At 42.5% G+C, this 20721-nt stretch overlaps 1 protein-coding gene across 6 annotated transcripts in view; it reads left to right on the top strand.

The window, feature by feature from the left end:
* The window catches only part of LRRC7 (leucine rich repeat containing 7), a 170609-nt gene that overhangs the window by 146727 nt on the left and 3161 nt on the right, over window positions 1–20721 (top strand). For 2 of the 6 annotated variants that reach the window (XM_032191858.1, XM_032191859.1), the window contains exons 19-25: window positions 202–382; window positions 1341–3021; window positions 4751–4900; window positions 9051–9170; window positions 14111–14329; window positions 15618–15710; window positions 18244–18318. In XM_032191858.1, the coding sequence (XP_032047749.1) occupies window positions 202–382; window positions 1341–3021; window positions 4751–4900; window positions 9051–9170; window positions 14111–14329; window positions 15618–15710; window positions 18244–18318 (2519 nt within the window). Of the gene's footprint in view, window positions 1–201; window positions 383–1340; window positions 3022–4750; window positions 4901–9050; window positions 9171–14110; window positions 14330–15617; window positions 15711–18243; window positions 18319–20721 lie in introns of those variants that run through there. The other 4 variants (XM_032191860.1, XM_032191863.1, XM_032191862.1 and 1 more) reach the window with 4 other exon arrangements.

The raw sequence follows: 20721 nt of genomic DNA, 5'->3' as shown, positions 1-20721 counted from the left end.
TGGAAGCATATGTAATGCACATAGATAGATGTGTTATTTAACGTATTCTGCACTTCACTGATTTTAAAACATATCGTGTATGTATTTGTGCACACACACACATACATGTATATATGTATAGTATCTATTTGAAAATGCATTTTTCTGGAGTTTAGTTTCCATACACCACCTCCTGAAAACATGTGCTGTGTTTTGTTTCAGAGTCGACAGATGAGTCTGAAGCAGATAAGATCCATTGTCTGAATAACAGCGTTTCCTCAGGCACTTACTCAGACTATTCCCCTTCCCAGGCTTCCTCAGGGTCCTCCAATGCGCATGTTAAAATGGGGTCCTTGCAGACAACAGCTAAAGATGCAGTGAATAACTCTTTGTGGGGAAACAGGTGTGATCCTCTTTCTCTAACACAGCTTCCAACTGCTTTTTGTCTTATGTTACTGTACTCATTCAAAGTAATTGTGTACTGTCTGTAAAGATATTCAGATCAAAATCATAACATTTTACCCCAATTATCCTGAGGTGTACACAGCCATACATGGCCCAGGCTGTGGAGCATTGGCTACCCATTCATACTCTATAAATGTCAGTAATTCTATAGCTGTCTTTTCAACCATGTGCTATAGCCATGCATTAAAAGCGCCTAGTAATTGAGCTGCAATTATTCTGTTCTGTGTGGTCCTGAGCTGCAGCTGGCTATAGTTTAGTGTAGCTAACAGAGTGCATGTGTCTCATATTCATGCTGTCCTGAGCATCACTGTGCCCTGGACCTCCAATTGCAATACAGTTCATTGAAAGCTGTAATCTGCACTGGCCATCAGCAACCTGGAAGCACCCTTGTACCATACATGGAACTCTCTGCCCTGTCTGTTCCTGCTGTAAGTCGCGTAAATGTAGCTCTGTCTTAAGAAATGCACAGGCTCTTCCCCATTAATAGAGGCTGGAGCCTGCTTACTGGCGATGCATAGCATCTTGGTGGTGAGAAGATGCACAAACTGCATCTGGCAGCTTTGTTTTTTAAAAAAATAAATAAATTGCAATTCATAGAAGGTTATTTTTACAGTAAAAAAATATGTTCAGCTGGATTTATATATGAACTTGGTGTTGAGCCATCCAGGACTTTTGACTCGCTTCTTATTTTTTCTGTGTGCATACTTGAAGCATCTGTGCTCCAGTGCAATGAACTGCTGCAGACACTCATGCCAGTTCAGTGACATAAGTGCCCATCGCAAAGCCTGAATATGGACGGGAGAATATTAAATTGCTTTATAAATTTGTCTTTCTGCTGACTGTTTCTGTGCTCTAATAGAGAGCATTTTACCTTATTTAATTTTGTTTTATTTCAGCAGGCTGGTGCAGTCATTTCCACAGCCCCTTGAAACAAAGCCATTACTGAGCCAGCGGGAATCTGCTCCGGCAGGAAACCTGCCACAGCGCAACGACAGGCGTCCCCTGAGCGACACCTTCACCGACAGCTGGAATGATAGCTCGCACTACGATAACACCGGCTTCGTTGCAGAGGAGAGCACGGTGGACAACCCGAGCGCTAACCCTCTCCTAAGCACGAAATCTAGAAGCACATCTGCGCATGGGCGCAGGCCGTTAATCAGACAAGACAGGATAGTTGGCATTCCTCTGGAGCTGGAGCAGCCGACGCTCAGAAACACACACGAATCTGAAGTGCCTCCTCCCAATCCTTGGCAAAATTGGACCAGAACCCCTAGTCCTTTTGAAGACAGGACAGCTTTTCCTTCCAAACTGGAAAACACCCCCACCACCAGCCCTTTGCCTGAGCGGAAAGATCATATCAAAGAGTCTCCTGAATTATCTAGCACTTTCACTCCAGGAATAGCATGGGAATATCACGATTCAAATGCTAACAGAAGTCTCACAAATGTCTTTTCACATATTCACTGTCGCCCAGACCCTTCTAAAAGTGTTATTTCGATCAGCAAGAGCACAGAAAGGCTGTCTCCAATGATGAGGGATTTAAAAACTAACAAATTTAAGAAGTCACAGAGTATCGATGAGATAGACATTGGAACGTACAAAGTTTATAATATACCTTTAGAAAACTATGCATCTGGTAATGATACTGTAGGAGCCCACGAGAGGGTGGACAAGCTCCTGGGCCCGGAGCACGGCATGCTGAGCATGTCCCGCAGCCAGTCGGTCCCCATGCTGGATGACGAGCTGCTGACCTACGGCAGCGTCAAGGTGCAGCCACAGCAGAAGTCGTCCGTGACAAAGAAGGTCTACCAGTTTGACCAAAGCTTCAACCCGCAGGGAGCAGTGGAGGTCACAGCCGAGAAGAGGTTACCACCACCTTTCCAGCTCAACCCCGAGTACATTCCCCAGCAGAGTAAAAATCTGCCCCAGGAGCTGGTCAGCCCGAGGGCATACCGCGGCTACCCCCCTGTGGAGCACATGTTCTCCTTCTCCCAGCCGTCGGTCAACGAGGAGGCCGTCAGTGCCCCCTTCGTGAGCCAGGGCTCTCGGCCGGGCTTCTTGAGGAGAGCGGATTCGTTGGCCAGTTCCACCGAGATGTCTATGTTCAGGAGGGTCAGTGAGCCCCATGAGCTGCCCCCAAGCGATAGGTATGGCAGGCCTCCGTACCGAGGAGCTGTGGAGCGCCAAAGCAGCATCTCGGTCTCCGAGTCTCAGTTCCTCAAGAGGAACGGCAGGTACGAAGACGAGCATCCTTCCTACCAAGAAGTGAAAGCCCAGACTGGCAGCTTTCCTGTTAAAAACCTTACACAAAGGAGGCCGTTGTCTGCAAGAAGCTACAGTACAGAGAGTTACGGTACCTCTCAAACCAGGCCAGTTTCAGCGAGGCCTACAATGGCAGCTCTGCTGGAAAAGATACCGTCAGACTATAACTTGGGTAACTATGGCGACAAGCCTTCCGATAACAGTGATATAAAGACAAGGCCTACCCCTGTGAAGGGAAATGAGAGCTGTGCTAAAATGCCTGCTGACTGGAGACAACAGCTACTTAGACATATAGAAGCTAGAAGGTTAGACAGGGTATGTTTGGCATTTCTCTGCAATTAATGCCTTTAGTTGTGTGTTTTGGTATTTCAAACTATTTGCACGTACAGTGGTAACCACCAGAATTCCCAGTAATGAAATTCCTGCATTGGTGTCAGAGGAACCGGCTTGCAAAGGTGTCTGTGGGTGCACAAAGCAGCTGGAGTGAGGCATTCCCGGGCAGAGGCTGGCACACGGCCTCCGCATGGGTATTGCACCGTGGCACACGGTGCTTATTCAGTGCCTGTTGCAGCACTGTCTGAAGTGAAAAAAAAAAAAAAAAAAAAAAAAAAAAAAAGTAAAAATCTCTTCTTATCAGCAGATGTGAACATGCTGCTGAAGTCCACCACTTCAGTAATGATTTGAGAGCATTAGAAGATGCTGGATACATCTTTGCAGAAAAACAAAATAAATGAAAAAATCGCAGATAAAAAGTTTTTTTTAAAAAAGTGTTTTAGCTTTCGTATTATTGTTAGTGGAGGGGATCTAAAGCTCTCAACACTGAGAAATATTACTGGATATTTATTGCCACTGTTTTTAACAAGGAATATGATTATTACTCCTTTTAGCAGTAGAAAGTTATGCTTATTTAACATCAAAACATAAATACAAAACATAATACAAGTACTACAGTGCATGATTTCTATAATGATTTTGACTATTTAATGGCCTACTTCATGAATCTGGATTTACTTCATAATCTGAAGTGATTGTGAAAAGTTACCGTGGTCTAATGCGTAAGTTAGTTGCAAACTGTGTCCGTATACGTATTTTATGCTAGATATTCATGCGTTTGGTATGAATATATTTATAATACTTCCCAATTGCTCGATGTGATGCATACTAAAATAACATTAACGATCAAATGGGTAAACTTTACAAATTGGCTTGAAGGCTGAAGCTTTTTCCTTACTTCAGCTAGTTTCCTTGAGTTATGTGAAACTGGTGGGAATATGCGTAATATCTAACCAAAATAGAGCAGACCAAGTAGAGAAGTTTCTGGTGGAAACACTTCCCAGATGTTTTGGAAACATCTTTACACGTAGTTTACAATGTGTATATGCCTAAGAAATATTTTAATTCGTGGAAAGCTGACACTGGTGGTTAAATCAAGTTCCCAGTGATCTCTGCAGGGGCAGAGAGCCGGCCTCCAGCTGTTTACGGCATGGACCAGCAAAGCTCCACAAAGTTGGGCTAACTGGTGTGGGGGCTATCCAGGGAATGAATGCCCAGGCTCTGCCTTGCACAAGCCTCATGCTGCTGTGCCATGCCACGCCTGGGGGCTTTCCCCAGAGGACCTGGGAGCTCCCACAGAATGTTCACAGGGATGTAGGGTCTTGGTGCAGAGGGTTTGTTCTCTGACATTGATACTCCTTTACTAGATATGTTTTTTGGCCCTTCTGTGGTTGTGCAGGCATACCAAAATTTGGCCATATTTGCAAAATAAAGACTTGTACCATGTTATATGCTGCAGTTTTCAGAATACAGATAACAACATATTTCATCTGCTGTCAGCGTTGAAGTCTTTTATGGTATCCATTTTATGTATAACTAGCAATGTATTTGCTTCCGTGTGACTCAGTGCATGCATCAAAAAGCTATTTATTTCTTGGTACTGTTTGTTTGCTTAAACTAAAACTTTGTGAAATTAACCATATATGTGTGATACTTGATTCAAGGAGCATGTGTGTTCATATCCTGTCACGTGGTTGTTTCCTCTACTCAGACCGCTGCTTACAAACACAACACAGTTAGCCTTGGCATGCTGCACTCTGGAGGGTTTTCAGCAATGCATGCCGGCAGAAGCATGACTTTAAACTTGCAGACTAAATCTAAATTTGAAAACCAAATGCTTCAAGAGCTACCTCTACCGAAAGTAAGTATGGGATAGCCAGCATATACCAGCATTACGAAATAAATTAATAATACTCCTTGCTTTTTCCTGGTTTAGCTTTTGCCTATAGTTCATGCTTATACTATACACAATCCAAAAAGCAAAGATGATAGTAACACAGTTTTCCTGGAATCTTTTAAGAATCTTGCTTTTTGGATTAAGTAGCTCACATGGCTGTCATTACTGCTTTCTGCTCTTGTGTTAGATTGATGCAATCATTATATTTTGTAAATGACTTAATCTGTGCATAGAAATGAAGAACATGTTTTGTTTTGTTACTATTTAATCTTTAGGGAAAAAAAAAGAAAAAAAAAAAAAGAAAAATTGATGTAGAGATGTTTGACATGCAGTTAAATAGTCTCCAGGAGATGGACATTTTAACATTTGAACATTGAGTATGCTGTAATAGCTGATACATTACGAGTAGGTGCCTAGCATACTTAAACTAATGTTAAACTTTTGTTTGGAGGACTGCCCATAGAGAAATATTTTTCTTCATCATTTTTTTTTCTATTTGTGAGCAATGGATGATTTATTGTTGATTAGCACATATATACACGATTATACAAAAGCAAATGTTTGGTAGGAAAAGCACACACAGCAGGCCAGAGAGGGACACTGCTGAAGTATCTGCATATCAGGGAGGAGATGCTGAGCCCATACTCCCTGTTGTGTGTGGCCATGCTGGAGTTGCAGCATCAGCCAGGTGCCATGCGTGTGCTGTGGGGTCAGTGCTTAAGGCCAGTGGCACCACAGCAGTGCTAGAAGCAGCACAGCGAGCACCGCTCTGTGCCTTACTGCATTAGCAGCGGTAGCTGTTGGTACAAATTAGCTGCATCTCTGTAAGTAATTAAATGGTCACAGAGCATGGATCCAGGCACTGAAATGCCATCATCTGTGCTGCTAATTGTCGGGCTGGCCACAGGCACGTTTGGCCTGAGCCAGCTGGTGCTGTGCCAGGCACTGCCTGGCCAGGGTGAGTTCCCAAAGGAGGTTTCAGTGCCCAGTGTAAGAGTTGAGATCTAACCCTGCATACAAGCGTAAGAGAATTTAGGGGCAGCAGCACGACCAGATTGCACTTGCTGGCCGGAGGGCAGGCAGCAGTATTTCTGAGCTAATGCAGGTATACACAGCGCACTGGATTTATTTTCAACAAAATTGTGATAGTTTAACAATGTGCACACACACTACACATAGATCACTGTTGGGTTTCTCCTGCTGTAACTTTCCATACTCTGTTATCTTCATTTGCAGCTCCCATTCAGCTGTCCCTGGACTGAAGTCCAAGTGTTAGTGTGTGCTTCTCCGTTGTTGTTCAGTTAATGACATCTAGGTCAAATCTTAGCTGTAGCTGTGTGTTTGTTTGGATGTAGACAGCTTCCCAGTGTTGGTCATGTTGTTTTTTTATTTCAAAGAATTTGTTTGTCTATTTAGGTGTGTAGGAATTCTTGTCACAAGTCCTTGAAAGGTGTTAATTTGACAGTAGCTCCAAATGTTGGGAGTATTTTTGTACATACATTTAAGAATAAGATCTTACATACTTGACAATTTTAAAGTATAAATTAATATGGATATATGAGGAACTTCATGAAAATGGTTAGGGCATGAAACTTCATGAAACTGGACATGTTTTGGTGTGGCCTTATGTGAATTATTCTGCTTTATATTTCACCGGCATTTCATTGCTACATGTCCATACAAAATATGGTGCCAAAATGCATGAAGGGGGTGTATTCTCTTACTGTACTGTTTGGGAAGTGGGGTAAAACTATTGCTGAACTTTGAATGTTCATTGTTGATCAGTTTTATTCCTTCACATGTTCTAAAACATTTTGCATTTCTCAATGAATCCAGGCCACAGCAGCTTCAAATTTACCTCTTCTTTCTCTTTCTTGTGGCCTCGATTCAGGAGAGTAATGAGTGGGGTCTAGTTGTCCAGTGGAAGATCAGGAAATCAAGTATATGAATTGCCTAAACTGGGAAAGTTTATTACATTGAGTCTATTGCATGTGTAAAATGTTAAACTGCTGCTTTTCTTTATTTACCTAGACATAAAAAGCACAGAGTTTTTACTGGTTTGCAGTCCATCCAAGCTCTGTAAATGAGTGATATTGCAAGTAAATGAATTTGTTTTACTGCAGAAAATGAAAATGAAAACTTATCACAGAATTTTCCTTTTTCTTCAGAAAGCATCCTCTATATTTTTTCCTTTTTGAGTGTTAACTCACCTCTGCAGATTAGTCAGTCGCTTATCAAAAAGACGCAGCATTGTCTGCAGTAACAAAAGAACCACTTTTCAGAAGATTGCTTTGAATTGTTGGCATCTGTGTCACAATTCTTTTAAAAGTTTGCAGTTTGGTGCATTTCAGTCTCAGAAGTGTACGGCACCCCCTCCCTTCAGGAATAATCAGCGTATTCCCATACATCACTTAGGAGAAAAACCACAAGTGCCAGTAGGAAGCTGCCTCCGCACAATCCCTCGGTGGCTGTGTGGCTGCGGGCATCAATTCTTCATCAATTTTTCTCGCAGGGAGGTGACCACATTTCCAGCCCAGCCTTGGGCATCTCGCTGTGTGGTGGGTCTGGAAGGCTGACTCATGGCACACAGATGATGTCCTTTCTTTTTCCTTTCTTTTCCTTTGTTTTTTGTTACTCCTCCGAGCACGGATTTTTGCAATAGTACCTCTTCGTTTTAGAACTTTGCTGCCTGGCTCTCAGCTGATGTGTCCCCTTTGGGTGAGGACACAGGGGCGAGCAGCAAACAGGGCAGAGAGGCTGATCCAGGGCTTTATGTAGGCACCAAGTCCCTCCCTGGCCCCTGCTTAGGCAGCCCTTCTTTCAAATGCATTTGTCCCTATGTTGCTGAGCTCTGGGCCCACCTTAGCCAACATTAAAGGAGATTTGTGCTGCCAGAGAGCGGCAGCACTGCAGTGTCAGGCATTAGGACAGGGTCCGCTGAGCTGTGAGGGGTCACCAGTGGAAAAAGTGCTGAGGTTGGTCTCATTTTTCCCTTTTTAGTATGTGCAAAGAGAGCTCTAAGGGGAGGTCTTGTGCTTTCAGCAGGGGAAATGTTTGCAGCATTTTAATACGAGGAAAATCACATCTTTCCTGATTTTTTTCTGGAGGACTTCTTGAATGATGAGAGAATTATGATGTCAGATTTCTTGTCTTTTTAAATAATGATTAAAATCAAGGGTGATTTTTTTGTAATATAAATAATAATGTAGATAATAATATTAATGTAATAATGTATAATGTAATATGCTGTCGGTGGTAAAATAATGTTGGTATTTTGGAAGGTCTGACACAAAAAGTCATACCCATGTTAGGAAAATTTCCAGCTATTGTGAAGAAATAGACACAGATAAGATAAAAGCTGGATGGGACAGCAAAGGTATACATGCCCTGAAAAGTACTGAAAGCAGGAGCACAGTAAGGAGTGAAAAAGTGATGAGAACCATGACTGAAGGAGAGAAAAGTGGAAAAGAAAAGAGTATTGAGATCATTTAGGAAACTTTACATGTGTGTTATGTCCATTCATATTCAGGAAGAGTTTAATTACTGGTTGTCGTGCGTGTGATGTCCTGCTAACCTAAAACAAAGCCAGCACATCCTAGAGAGGTCTGTGAGCAGTGTACAACAGGCGGAGTTACACAGAGCTCCCTCTGCCTGAGGCACGGTACTCACAGGTCCAATATTGCCGCTATGGGGAATATTTTTTAAAGAAAATACGAGCATATAATTTAATCTTCATGTCAAGTACTCAGTAAAATGTTTTTGATACTTGAATGACCTGTTAGAAACTTTTCATTCAAAAAATTAATGGCAGACTGCAATTTAAATACGTGGCTTCACCAAAATTTGCTTTCCTGAAATAAGGAACTACGTTAAATGATTTTTCTCTTTTCTCTCATCATTCATCATGCTCATTATTTTCACTGTATGTCTCTCGAGATCTCTAACTTGCAGAGTCCCACTGCACTGTGATTACGTGTTAATGAAATGCCGTAGGAACTGGAGGCTTTCCATTTAGCAATAGTGCGCGGCAGTTTAACTGGGTTGATGACTGAAATAAGCATGAGGAGAGAATTTTTGCCAGTGACTAAAGGCTGCCCTACCATTTCTGCAACAGACCCCGTCGCAGCAGAGCAGCATCCTGGACAACGGGCAGGACGAGGTGCCTGTGAGTGGCCAGTGGAACCCCTACCCGCTGGGGCGGCGGGACGTGCCCCCCGACACCGTCACCAAGAAGGTAAGTGGCACGAGCAGAGCGGCTGAACGGCTGTGGTTCCCTTCCCTTCCTGGGGAATCCATGGAAGGAGGAGCACGGGGCAACGGGGACAGGTTTGGGGGACCCTTGGTTTTGTCTCAAAGTTTGAATGAACAATTGCTATGAATTAAGGATGTTTTCATTCCTGCTACCTGCTTTTTTTGTTTATTTATGCAGATGGTAGTAGTACGTCTCTAGTGCATGAAGCAGGCACACTGGTTCAGCAGGAGTGTTCCTGCATGTAACAGACAGCTATCAGCCCCCTCTTGTCCTCTAAATATGCCATTTAAATTCTTTGTTTGAATTAAATTCTTGAGTTCATGGGAAAAGAAAAAAAAAAAAAAAAAAAAAGGAAAAAAAAAAGTGCTGAGATGGGGAGCAGCTCACTGTCCAGATTGTTACAGATGTTTTAGCAGAGACATCCTGAGCACACACCATTTGCTGATAAACTAGAAAGGTGTCTAATTCCTAGTACCTCGTGGCAGTAAATGGCACAGTGTTGGGATCCGGCCAGTTCCTGTGAAAACACTGGCTGCTGTCTCCCAGCTCGACTTGGCTCTGTTCATTGGCTGAGAAACTGTCTTTTTTAGATATTATCATCATAAAGCTGCAGAATAAAGGATCTTGACAAAGTGAACTGTTTGCAGTCAGCTTTAGAAGGTGGAGCTGCACGTGTAAGCAATGATAATTCCACTGATTGTTAACTGTATGGAGATGGGTCCTGCTCATTGACAAGTAAAGTCTTATGAGTCATAATGTGCACATTGATCATTTCTGCAGTGTAATTAACTGTCAGCACTGATGAAGCAAATATTTCCCTACTGGCTTCACATCTATTTATCCAAGACAGTTTCAGCAGCACTAGCCCTTGCCTTTACAAAAAAAAAAATAGTGACGAGATAGTTTGCACGCATGCAGGAGGGTTGCTTAAAGATGGGAGCTGTGAGCTGTTACACCTAGAGCAGCCCAGAAGCTCCACCCGAGGTGCAGGAGGGTAAAGAGGACAGTGTCTTGGCATTGTTCACTGGAATTGTCTCTGACAGCCAAGATGTTCAAAGGGTTTCTTTATCCTCTGGTATGCAAGAAACGCAGATAAGATATTTAAGAGGAGTTACTCCTTATCTTCATGAACATATTGGGATAAAGCCTGCACATATCCATTCACACAATCTAATACAAGTCCATGTCTTTCATTTGTGCATCAGTGGTACTATAATAAGAAACTGCAGGTTCTGTTTCATTCTGAATATTTCAGAGTCTTGCTGCTCAGATGTGGTAAGTACAAACATTGCATAACTGTCCTGAAATCTGCTTAACTCAGTGGAGCAATCCATTGTTACATCCGCTGTCAGCTACTTTAATTATACTGTAAATATTGGACACTGAGCTGAAAATAATTAACTTTTGTGGTGGATGTTAAATAAAGTACAGAATACGAATGATATCAGGGGGAACAGTCTGCATAGTAAAGTTTCTTTCTGCAGAATAAATAATTGCCATTTCTAAGAAAAGGATTTGTTTTCAGCTTATCCACCTCCAGCAAGAGCCACAGTATGAATACACACCAAATCACAATATGATCTCTTCAAACAAAGTCTATTAACAGGAATGAGAAAATGAATTCTGAAAATTGTTTACCCACCATCCTCAGGAGGTGGTTTGCAGTGTGTTGGTACAACGATGCTAATGTCTTTTTCAATAAAGTCACCTGGAGTGTCCTGGTTTACCAGCGTCTGGGGATTAATATACTGCAATTATTTGAAGTCAGACTTGGAAAATCTATAGAAATAAAGTTCAACATAAGGAACAATTAAATGATGTAAATATAAATAGTAGTGTATGTTGTGGTTTTCCAGTAACACAGTAGTACCAGTGTGAATGGGCTTGTGCAGAGCAGGGTCAGCCCATGGTAGAGCTGTACTTGGGAAATCACTGGAAGAAAAATTGGGACTTGTTATTCCAAGGGAAAGAGCATGTACAATAGACGGACAGGCTGTGTACCTAGGCTAATGTGGTATGCATATACTACTCATGTATGTTAGGTAGGCTGGGAATACTACGCAGTAGTCACTACATTATATATTATGTGAGTGCTTGTTTCTGTCCTCTTTGCTGTTCAGACTAGAGATTAAATGCCAGTTTTATTTTAATTTAACTGTGATCATTTATGTAATCAGCCCATAATTTATGAGATGTCTCTCCTATGGAGAAGTTGGATATTTTAATCTTTAAATCGAATAATCCACTGACTTATTAAAAGACTACAGTATTTATACTTCCTGGAAGACCCAATTTTTCTGCCAGCTAAATGAGACAGAAGTCAGCTGCATTCTGAGTTATGTGCTTCTCCGAAGAAAGGGAAGGGATAGAAGTGTGGCAGGGGGAACCACCAAAAGGGAACCTGGAAGTCACTCCTTATGAAAAAGAGTAGTCGAAGTGAGAGAATGAAGATGGAAAATGAATGGCCATCAGTTCAGCCGACCTGGGTGCATGCTGATGGTCATGGAAGACGACGAGCTATGCAGGTCTGGGATGGGTGTTTGGACCATGGGAGTTGGGCTCTTCTGCAGGTACTGCAGGATGGCAGCAGATCACACAGAGGCTGAGGCCACACAAACTCCTGGAGGTCCCTGCACAGGCTCCAACAGGCTCGGTGGCTGTGAAAGAAGCGTGTGCTATGGAACTGGAGCACAGAAGTGGCCAGGTCACCATTGCTCACCCTTTCAGACTTGGGAGTATATCTGTTACCCAGAACTGAGAAGCTGGGGCATCTTTCTGTTTCATTTCCAGCAGCTGTTGTTCAACCTACAGGTCTTTTAAGCTGGTAAAGAAGATTGGAGGATTTTCAGTGAAAAGGAACAATTTTATTTGTATTTGAAATAGATGTCTTCCTCTGAGGCAGAATGTACCTGCTGTGTATGCTGTGGTGGATACGCTGGGATTATATCTGAGTCGAACAGTGAAATTTATGAGATTCTGCTTTTTGGCTCCTGTTGCGATGGCAGCCTGGCACAAGATGAAGCACGGAGCACTGCTGCGTGCGGGCACCTGCTTGGCGTGGGTCTGCACAGCTCAGGGTGACACAGACTCAGTGACCTGCTGCAGGCATGGCCTGGTGCTGCTGGGGAGTTAATGAGCAGCAAAAAAAGTCTGTCCTGGGCATTTTTCTTCCCTTCTGATCTTGGAAGAATAGTAGATCTTTCTGACCTGTGAAGTGGGCTATTCACAGCGCAGGCTGACTTCACCAGGCTTTTCCAGGAGTAAGTTGGTCAACGTCTGTTAGCACAGAGGAGTTTGGGCATTGAAGATTTGGGTACAGGATGTAACAGCTTCCTCTGCCATTACTCACTTTGAGACTATCTCCCTCATGTACTAAGATACAGACCTGCCAAAAAAGTGGTCTAGTTGTTCTGGCTAGTTCCTTTGTCAAAATATCGTCAGCAAAAAAGCACGTCAGAGCAGATCAGTTTTGCCTGCAGTCACTGCAGGAACTGTGTGTCTTTCTAGGATTTTGTGTTCGGTGACTCAAGTAGCTCCAACTGCACCTGTATTAATGATGTATTCCGCAGACAAACCTTGAAAAGCCATTCAGATGTATTTTTGCTATGACAACATGCAATCAATTCTATGGCCCTGGCTGCCATAACTTGCAAGGACAGGTGAATGTCCAGTGGGTAAGACTTGTTTTGATCTTTTGCTGTATTAACTTTAATTGTGTCTAAAATACAGTCTCACCACCGGTGATTCTTCCACCAGGATCATAAAGGTTCCATGGTAATGAGGATTAGACTTTGATGAGGAGATGTGGTTGTGCCCTTGGCTGGTGTTAACTCAATGTGAAGCACAGTTTAAGTAGCTCCATTCATCCAAAGCCACTTGTAGGTACTGAGATGTGCGGTCATAATGCTCGTTCACGTTCAGGCTCTTCAAATAAAACTGCTGGTTGATGAGTGCTTTAATCTGAAAACAATGCGATGGAGTGATAATTCATGGAGGCAGTAATATTTGGTCATACAGTGGAGCAGGAATTTTGCTCATTCCCTTACAGCTAAGTTGCGTGCAATTATTTAAAAGCAACATCTCAATCTTGTATATAGCAAAGGTGTAAAATTGTCTTGACCTATTTTCATTTGCAAAGATTTGTCTCAAATGTTTCTGTAATTCACGTGCCTAAACAGACAACGTGTATTGAAGATTAAGCAAGTAGGCGACTTTACTATGTCAGGAATAGAACACAAAGCACAAACCGCACCTGTTAGATCACTGCTGAAAACGTAGAAAGTAGTGGGGCAGAGGGGATAGAGGGATGGCAGTAATTGCCCTTTTTTAAATGAAAATATCAACATGTCAAGCCAATGGAAATTCAATATTTCACTTACATTTGCAAAATATTAGAGTTTCAGTTTGGTAGAAATTATCATAGAAATTGGTAATTTGATTAATTAAATTTTGTAAGGACCACATTTGTTCCTAGGACAAGACTAATTCAATTAATCATGCTTTTTGTACGCAGCACACTGCAATGGACAATATCTATTTGTGGCATAAATCCTATTCCAAACTAGCTTCAGAAAACAAACAAACAAAACATTCCAATGTCTGTAGCATGCACTCTGTTTCAATTTATTGTATTTTTTCAGTTCAAGAAATATTTGGAGCAGAATCATTATGACATGAGGAAACAACTATTTCCTGTTCATAAAGCAAGCTCTATCTGCCTAATTTCCCTTTATTCTCCCAGGGCTGCCAAATGCACTGTACATATCCTCGCTGCTTTTAATCACAGTTGCTTCCAGTCGTGGTCAAAAGACAAACCTCTGATGTGATATAAGAGGTTTGCTTTGACCTGACTCTGTAAGTTGTAATAATTGCTTCTTTGCAGCTTCCTGACTTTCGGGCCTAACGGGTTGCGTTACCCACAGGCAGGTAGCCATATCCAGACCTTAATGGGATCGCAAAGCCTGCAGCACCGGAGCCGCGAGCAGCAGTACGAAGGAAACATGAACAAGGTGACCATCCAACAGTTTCAGCCACCACTGCCTATCCAGATCCCCTCCTCGCAGAGCTCCCGAGCACCTCAGACGGGGCGGTGTCTCATCCAGACCAAGGGGCAGAGAAGTACGGACGCCTATCAGGAGCAGGTAGGAAAGTGTGAGCATAAGCTAACACTGACAAAAGCTTCATTTTATTCCCTCTCTTGTGCATAGCAGTAAGAGGGAGCCTGTGGCAGTAAGGGCAGATGTGCCATACCATGTGAGGCACACAGGGGGGGTGAGCAGCTCTGTCCTTCCCAGCACCAGGCTCTGACACCATTCTTGCTTGGCTTGACCAAGCAACACAGCCTGGCACCGAGGTTTTTGAACCATCACTGAGTCATGCTGAATTTCTACCAATTCCCCCATAACCTATCTCAGAGCTAACAGTACAGCATATTTGGCAAGGTGCTGATCTGCTCGGCTTTGTACAGGCTGCAGCAGCCAAGTGCCCAGAAAGGCCAGCGGCAGCTCCACTCCCCGAGCTGCACGTAGCGGGTGCTGACAAGCTTCTGCACTAAGTGGTCCTATCCCTGTTAAATTTGGCCTTAATGGTTTCAACAACTGTATGAGGCACCTGACTTTAAGAGTAAGGCTCCAAATCATTAGTAAACCTTTCTCTTGGGTAAAACATTGGGCAATCCATGTAAGGAGCAGCCTGTATTAAGTCTCTGAGTATACCACTGAGATTTGGAAACAATTGCTTGCGTGGCTTGTGGTACGTGTTCAGACTGGCTCAATGAGTAGTCATTAAGCTGCACTGAAGTCATTTTCATTTTATATTAAGTTAGCCAATGCCATTTAAATTCACCCTGACTAAAAGATAAGATTCAGCATTTTTTTTTTTTGTAGTAAGGCACTTGCAAAACCCATTGGTGCTCAGAGCTACTGGGGCCCTGGCCCTAAAACTGGCAATGATTTGAAGATCTTCAGGTTACTTACTGCTTGCGTTTGTCACCTGCATAGCATCCAGGGGTGCTGCCTGTGTGACACCTTCTGAAACAACACAAGTGCACAAGAAGTCTATGTACGGGCAGATTCCCTTCTCACTGCCATACATTTACCCAAAGTTCAAGTGAGAGCAAAAAATTTGGCCAACATAAACTGTCTTTTCAAGAGTCCCTTTTTTCTCTCCTTGAAAATAAATTTTTTATATATGCAAAAATAGACACAGTGCTGTGAATATTATAGTACCGCTGCATCATGTTAAAACAATTAGAATACTTTCATTTTGTAACAGCATTCTGCTGGCTTTTACTGTATTTTGCTAAACAGCTTTTGAGAGGGTCAGCTCAGCTCAGTAATGGTAAACGGGACTGTATGAGAAGAAGATGCCATTGTTTAGATAGCCTTTAGTGTTGGCATTGACTTATCTTGCCGTATCTTTTTAACCTAGTTTTGTGTGAGAATAGAGAAGAATCCTGGCCTTGGTTTTAGTATCAGTGGTGGAATAAGTGGACAAGGCAATCCATTCAAACCTTCTGATAAGGTAAGTAATAAATTGCTCACTAAATAGGCTTTATTTTAGAGTGCCATATAGAGGAAACATAGATACCATGAATGACATTTCTATGCACTTCTGTTGTGATAAATGAAAGAAGTTTTCCCGTGCCTGGCATTTTTCTGTTCAGGCAGCAGTGTTTGCTTTCTTTCTTTTGTGTTTAATGAAGACAAGAGAATCAAACCAGAAGTCACGTGGGTGTCGGGCTTACAGCCCATGTGTGAGATAATTTTTCAGACTGTTTTCTGGAGTACCATCTCTTTCACTTTTTTTCTTTCAAGACTCGGTATAGGCCCTGATTAAATTGTCACTGGAGTCATTAGAGGGAATGCTAAAACAGCACTGTCTTCACTGGATAACTGAAATACCAGGGTCTATAGGAGGGTGTCAAATAAAATAGGCCTGGCCCACAAACTGGTCTGGAGATAAGCAGTGACGGCTTACAAACACCGTGACAAGCAATCTCCTAGTTTGTAATGTTAATTAAAAAAATAACCATTATGGTACATGATGGCCAGGGACATTCAGTATTCATTCTGGGAATTACACATTTAAGAGGATGATAAATCTCTTTAGTCAGTGGAAGGATGACTAATAAGAATACAACATCTGGTGATTATCAGCTATACAGTGCTTTAGGATTAGAAAACTCCTTCTTAGACCTGTGAGTTCATCTGTCCTGTGCAATAAAACTGACAGGAGTTTGTTGGAAAATGAAGACTATGGGTACCTCTAAGTTAAATGTATTATTATAGTTTATATTGTTTGATAATATTGGATTCAGTTTCAGGAGGCAGTCATAATTTACAAAAACACTGAGAATGTTTGGCAAATGATGAAAATAATAATGAATCTTCATCTTGTATCGTAAATTTGAGATCTGCATGCAAATTAAAAAAAATAATTTACCCACCACTCTCAAACTACAAGAGATTCTAATAGGAAAAGTAAAATGCTCTTTAAAATACCAGTCTAACACAATCTTACTTTTTTTCAGTTTTATCATCAATAATCCCTGTTTTGAACCTAAAGTATAGTTTACCGTAATGTACGTGCCATCAGGCATTTTAACAGTTAGCCCTTAAAACGTGCTCATTTTTGGTGTCCTTTTTTGAGGCTGCAGACTGGTATTACACTTTATAACATCGTGTCCCTTTTTCAGTTCGATGTATGATGTTAGAATTAAGCTATACTTCTGTTGTCTATCATTTGCCTGGAATTATTAAGAGGAATCTCTGTCCAACTATGAATGTGCCTACATGGGTAACACGTTCAGTGCAGTAATAGCTGTAGATAGACTTAATTTTACTAGTAATAGAAATGCAAAATTGTGTGTAAGGTACTGACGAGGTGGTTATATTGAAAGAATTAACAGTTAAAGTTTTATGTTATTACACTGAACCCTTGCTTCCCATACCGTTAAATCAGATTTACCATGTTTGGCATGTCACAGAAGCAGTAGGAGGGTGACTTTGTCTCTCATCATACATGCCAGTCATTCGTGATGGTTTTAAGTCATGCACATGGCACTGCTCTGTCTGCAAGATGAAGTCTGCAGGGATGGCAGCAAGCCCTCCTCTGCGCGGTGTTGTGTCCCTGCCATGACGTGCTGACGGTGCTGTGAAAAGAGGGAAGGACAGGAAAAGCAGTAAAAAGCACAGAAGCAGTCATTTTGAATGGCAGACTTAAGTCACTCATTAATGGTGTGTGGATGAAATGTAAGCATGATAAAATTCCATCCCTCTGCTCTGCAGAAGCTCAGCTTTCTGTGAGGTGAATAGAAATACTGGGCAGTACCTTGCTCTGGAAGGCTATAAAATCCCTCAAACTCATGATTTGCATGATGATAACTAGCAGGGAATTCCCCTGGTGTCTATGTGAGCAATGTAAGTGGCTAAAATGTGGCCTGTGCCCAGCTCTCCAGGCTGCTTATAGGAGCTCGCCGTCAGCAGTAGGGTGAGGACAGCAGAGAGGGTGAGACCATGGGTGCAGATGTGCTGGACTGCATGAGCTGTATGGGTAACATTTCTAATGCGTTCATCATCCAGGAACTCAATCTTTAGTTTGGGGGTTTATTAACATATTTTACAGAAATTTGAAATCCAAATCTAAAATATTCTTCATTATTTAATGATTTATCCCTTTTCAAAGTCATTTCTTCCTCAGACAATGGATTAAGAGAAGTTGCTACAGACCATTGCTCCATTTTAATTAACCTCCTGATAATCCTTTTACTCTTGCCCAAAAACTATTCCAATTGCACATTATTTTGTGAAGCAGAATCTCAATTTCCAATGACCCACAATTATGTTTGTATTTGGCAGTAACTGGCTGAAGGTCACAGAGAGCTGCTGCAAGTCACTGCCATTGTTTGGTTACCTACAAATTAAAAAAGGAGTTTAGAGTTTAGAGCATTGTCAGAGTATACAGATCCCCCAGAGCAGCAGTTAGGGAGACACCTGTATTTTGGGAACTAGTTCTTGGTGATAGCATCCTAACCTCTGTTACTTCTGACTTATAGGGTATCTTTGTTACTAGGGTTCAGCCTGACGGACCAGCATCCAGCCTGCTCCAGCCTGGCGACAAGATCCTCCAGGTATGGCTGGACTTGACTGCTTTGTAACTGAAGTGATATAAAGCCAATCTTTGCATCTTACAGTAACACTATTTTCAGTACAACTACAGTTTTTGGTGTTATGGCACTTGATTTATAATAGAGTGTTGTATTGTTGTCAGTACTCTTGAAAGCTGGTCTCGGAAGGAACAAAGCTGTTTGAAAACCAAATGAGTATGTGGGAAAGAGGCACTGGGGTGTGCTGGCTGACAAACCCCTAACCACTAGCTGGGAGCTGAATTAAACACAGAGAGCACATTAGGAACAGAGGGAGCATCACACAGCCAGGAGCCAGGCTGGCCTTTGTTTTGCTTGGCAGATTCTGCTCCCTCCCCAGGGATGCTGGATAAAGCACATTCATGCCAGCACCAGCTTTCTGAGAGGACATGGCACTGCAGAAAAGGGCTAATGATCACAGCCTGTCACAGGAAAAATCCAGGTAACACAATTTAAACTTGAAAATACAAATGTTCCTTACATCATACCCAGCTTTTCAACATTAATAGTGCAAGATGCTGCAGGGAGGAAGGAGCTTTACAAGCAGTTACTCTAGCAGCAGGATATGACAAAGTAAGGCGTGTTTCTAGTTTTCACCTTTGCAGCTGATGTGATACTGGTGTAAGGAGCAAAGTAGTCACACCCTGGGAGGGATTTGTGGTTGGCATTGTTTTTGCCTCTCCTTTGCTTCCTCATTTTTGAATGTGCCTGCATGAAAAGCAGCCCTTCTGCTGGGTTCTGCACAACTTACAGAGAAACCTCAGCCTTCTGTTTTCTTTTACATTTCTGAAGCAAATATTTTCTGTATTCAAATGTACTTTTTTAAATAGAGGTCTCAGGTTTTAGAATAAAGGCGGGCTGTTACTTAAAATACCTTTCCAAAATTCCTCATTTGCAGAAAATGGTGGTTGTTGACACAGGAAAAACGTTTTCTGCCACGTCCTGCAAGGTTGTTTGTTTGCTTTTAAGCCCAGAAAATGTATTACCACTGGCAGCAAATAGTATTACTTTTGACAAAATGAAGAGTCACTGGAGTTGTCTGAAAGGTTTATAACAGTTTTTAAAGCCATTTGGCCTGATCAAGGGTTAGAGGTTAACTGTGTTGTCATCACTTTATGAAGAAAATCAGCACACCAAGGACATGGTCAGGCATCTTTGGGAGCCTTCCTTCTTCTCCCCTCCTGCTTCCCTCTCCCCTTCACTGACCCAGCCCGTCCTGTCTGGGCACTGCAGAACATCTGACATCTCTGTAACATCAGCTCCAACATCTACAATTAATTGTTAGTATGTTCAAAAGCAGTGAAAAAAAAAGAAATTGATATGCTAAATGAACTATAGGCAGTGGGGACATTCTTGACGGGTTCTGTGAGGGCGGTGTGGGAGCAGTTCTGAGAGGTGCATGCACCTGTCAGCTCTTCTGAGCTGTTTCTTTTATGGCTTTTGTTATGCCCAAGATTTTTTTCTGCTGTCATTAGCATGGGGCACCTAGCAGGCCCCTGCTTTAGCATTCAACCACCCTCACAGGGAAAACATTGCTCCTTACATCCAGGTGGGTTTTCAGCTTCTGTTCCTAACATAGGAGCATTTGCCTGTACTGACGTAATCACGTATAAGCTACTACTGCATTTTTTCAGGTAGCAGATTTCCCTCTCCTAGCTCTTTTCATCACTGATCTGATGGCGTTCGTTTGACTTGGTGCTCTCGGTCATTCTTGTAGGACCACAGATCAGTCTCAGCAGTTTCTCGTTTGTCACTGTCAGCATGTCATTTTAAATTCTCCAGCAGGAACATTTTCCTTTTACTTGCAATTCCTTTATGCAACCATAATACCTATTACCAGGTATTGATTTATATTGTGGCAAATAAAGGAAAGCCATTAATCTTGTGAAAGAATTAACAGGGGAAAAAAACATAGGTGTGAAAGGATGAAGGATATTTGACTTCTCCAATACAAGCAATGCCTTTAGCTAACAGGATCCAGTTCCCAAGGTTCTGTGAACTGAAATGTGTTAACACTCACTGGCATCACTCGATGCCCAGGAGCTGCTTTCACTGCTGCTTGCACGCGGCCTCTTCAGGGCACTCCGTGACTGCCTGCTGCCATCGCCTGAGGCAGGAAGGCTTCAGTAACCTACTCGTAAATGCTAGTTAAAATGTTAAAGAGTTTAAATGTATATCTTGTCACAGCACAGTAAGCTTATAGCATTACTCTAAGCTAGAGACCTGGCTCCTCTCTCCCAGTGACCATCTTGGTCCGGCTGTGCTTGCACCCTGGGCACGGGTCAGTGACGGGGCTTCTGCTGGGGGCCCTGTAGGGAAGGGGAGCCCAGGGGCAGCCCAGCAGTCACCCTGCCTTGTGTGGGGTCAGCAGCACAGCCACGGCAGTCC

Source organism: Aythya fuligula, chromosome 8 (assembly GCF_009819795.1).
Source record: "Aythya fuligula isolate bAytFul2 chromosome 8, bAytFul2.pri, whole genome shotgun sequence".
In the NCBI taxonomy this organism is placed as follows: Eukaryota; Metazoa; Chordata; class Aves; order Anseriformes; family Anatidae; genus Aythya; species Aythya fuligula.
The sequence above is the reverse complement of the archived record's forward strand: the minus strand, read 5'-3'. Positions and strand labels throughout refer to the sequence as shown.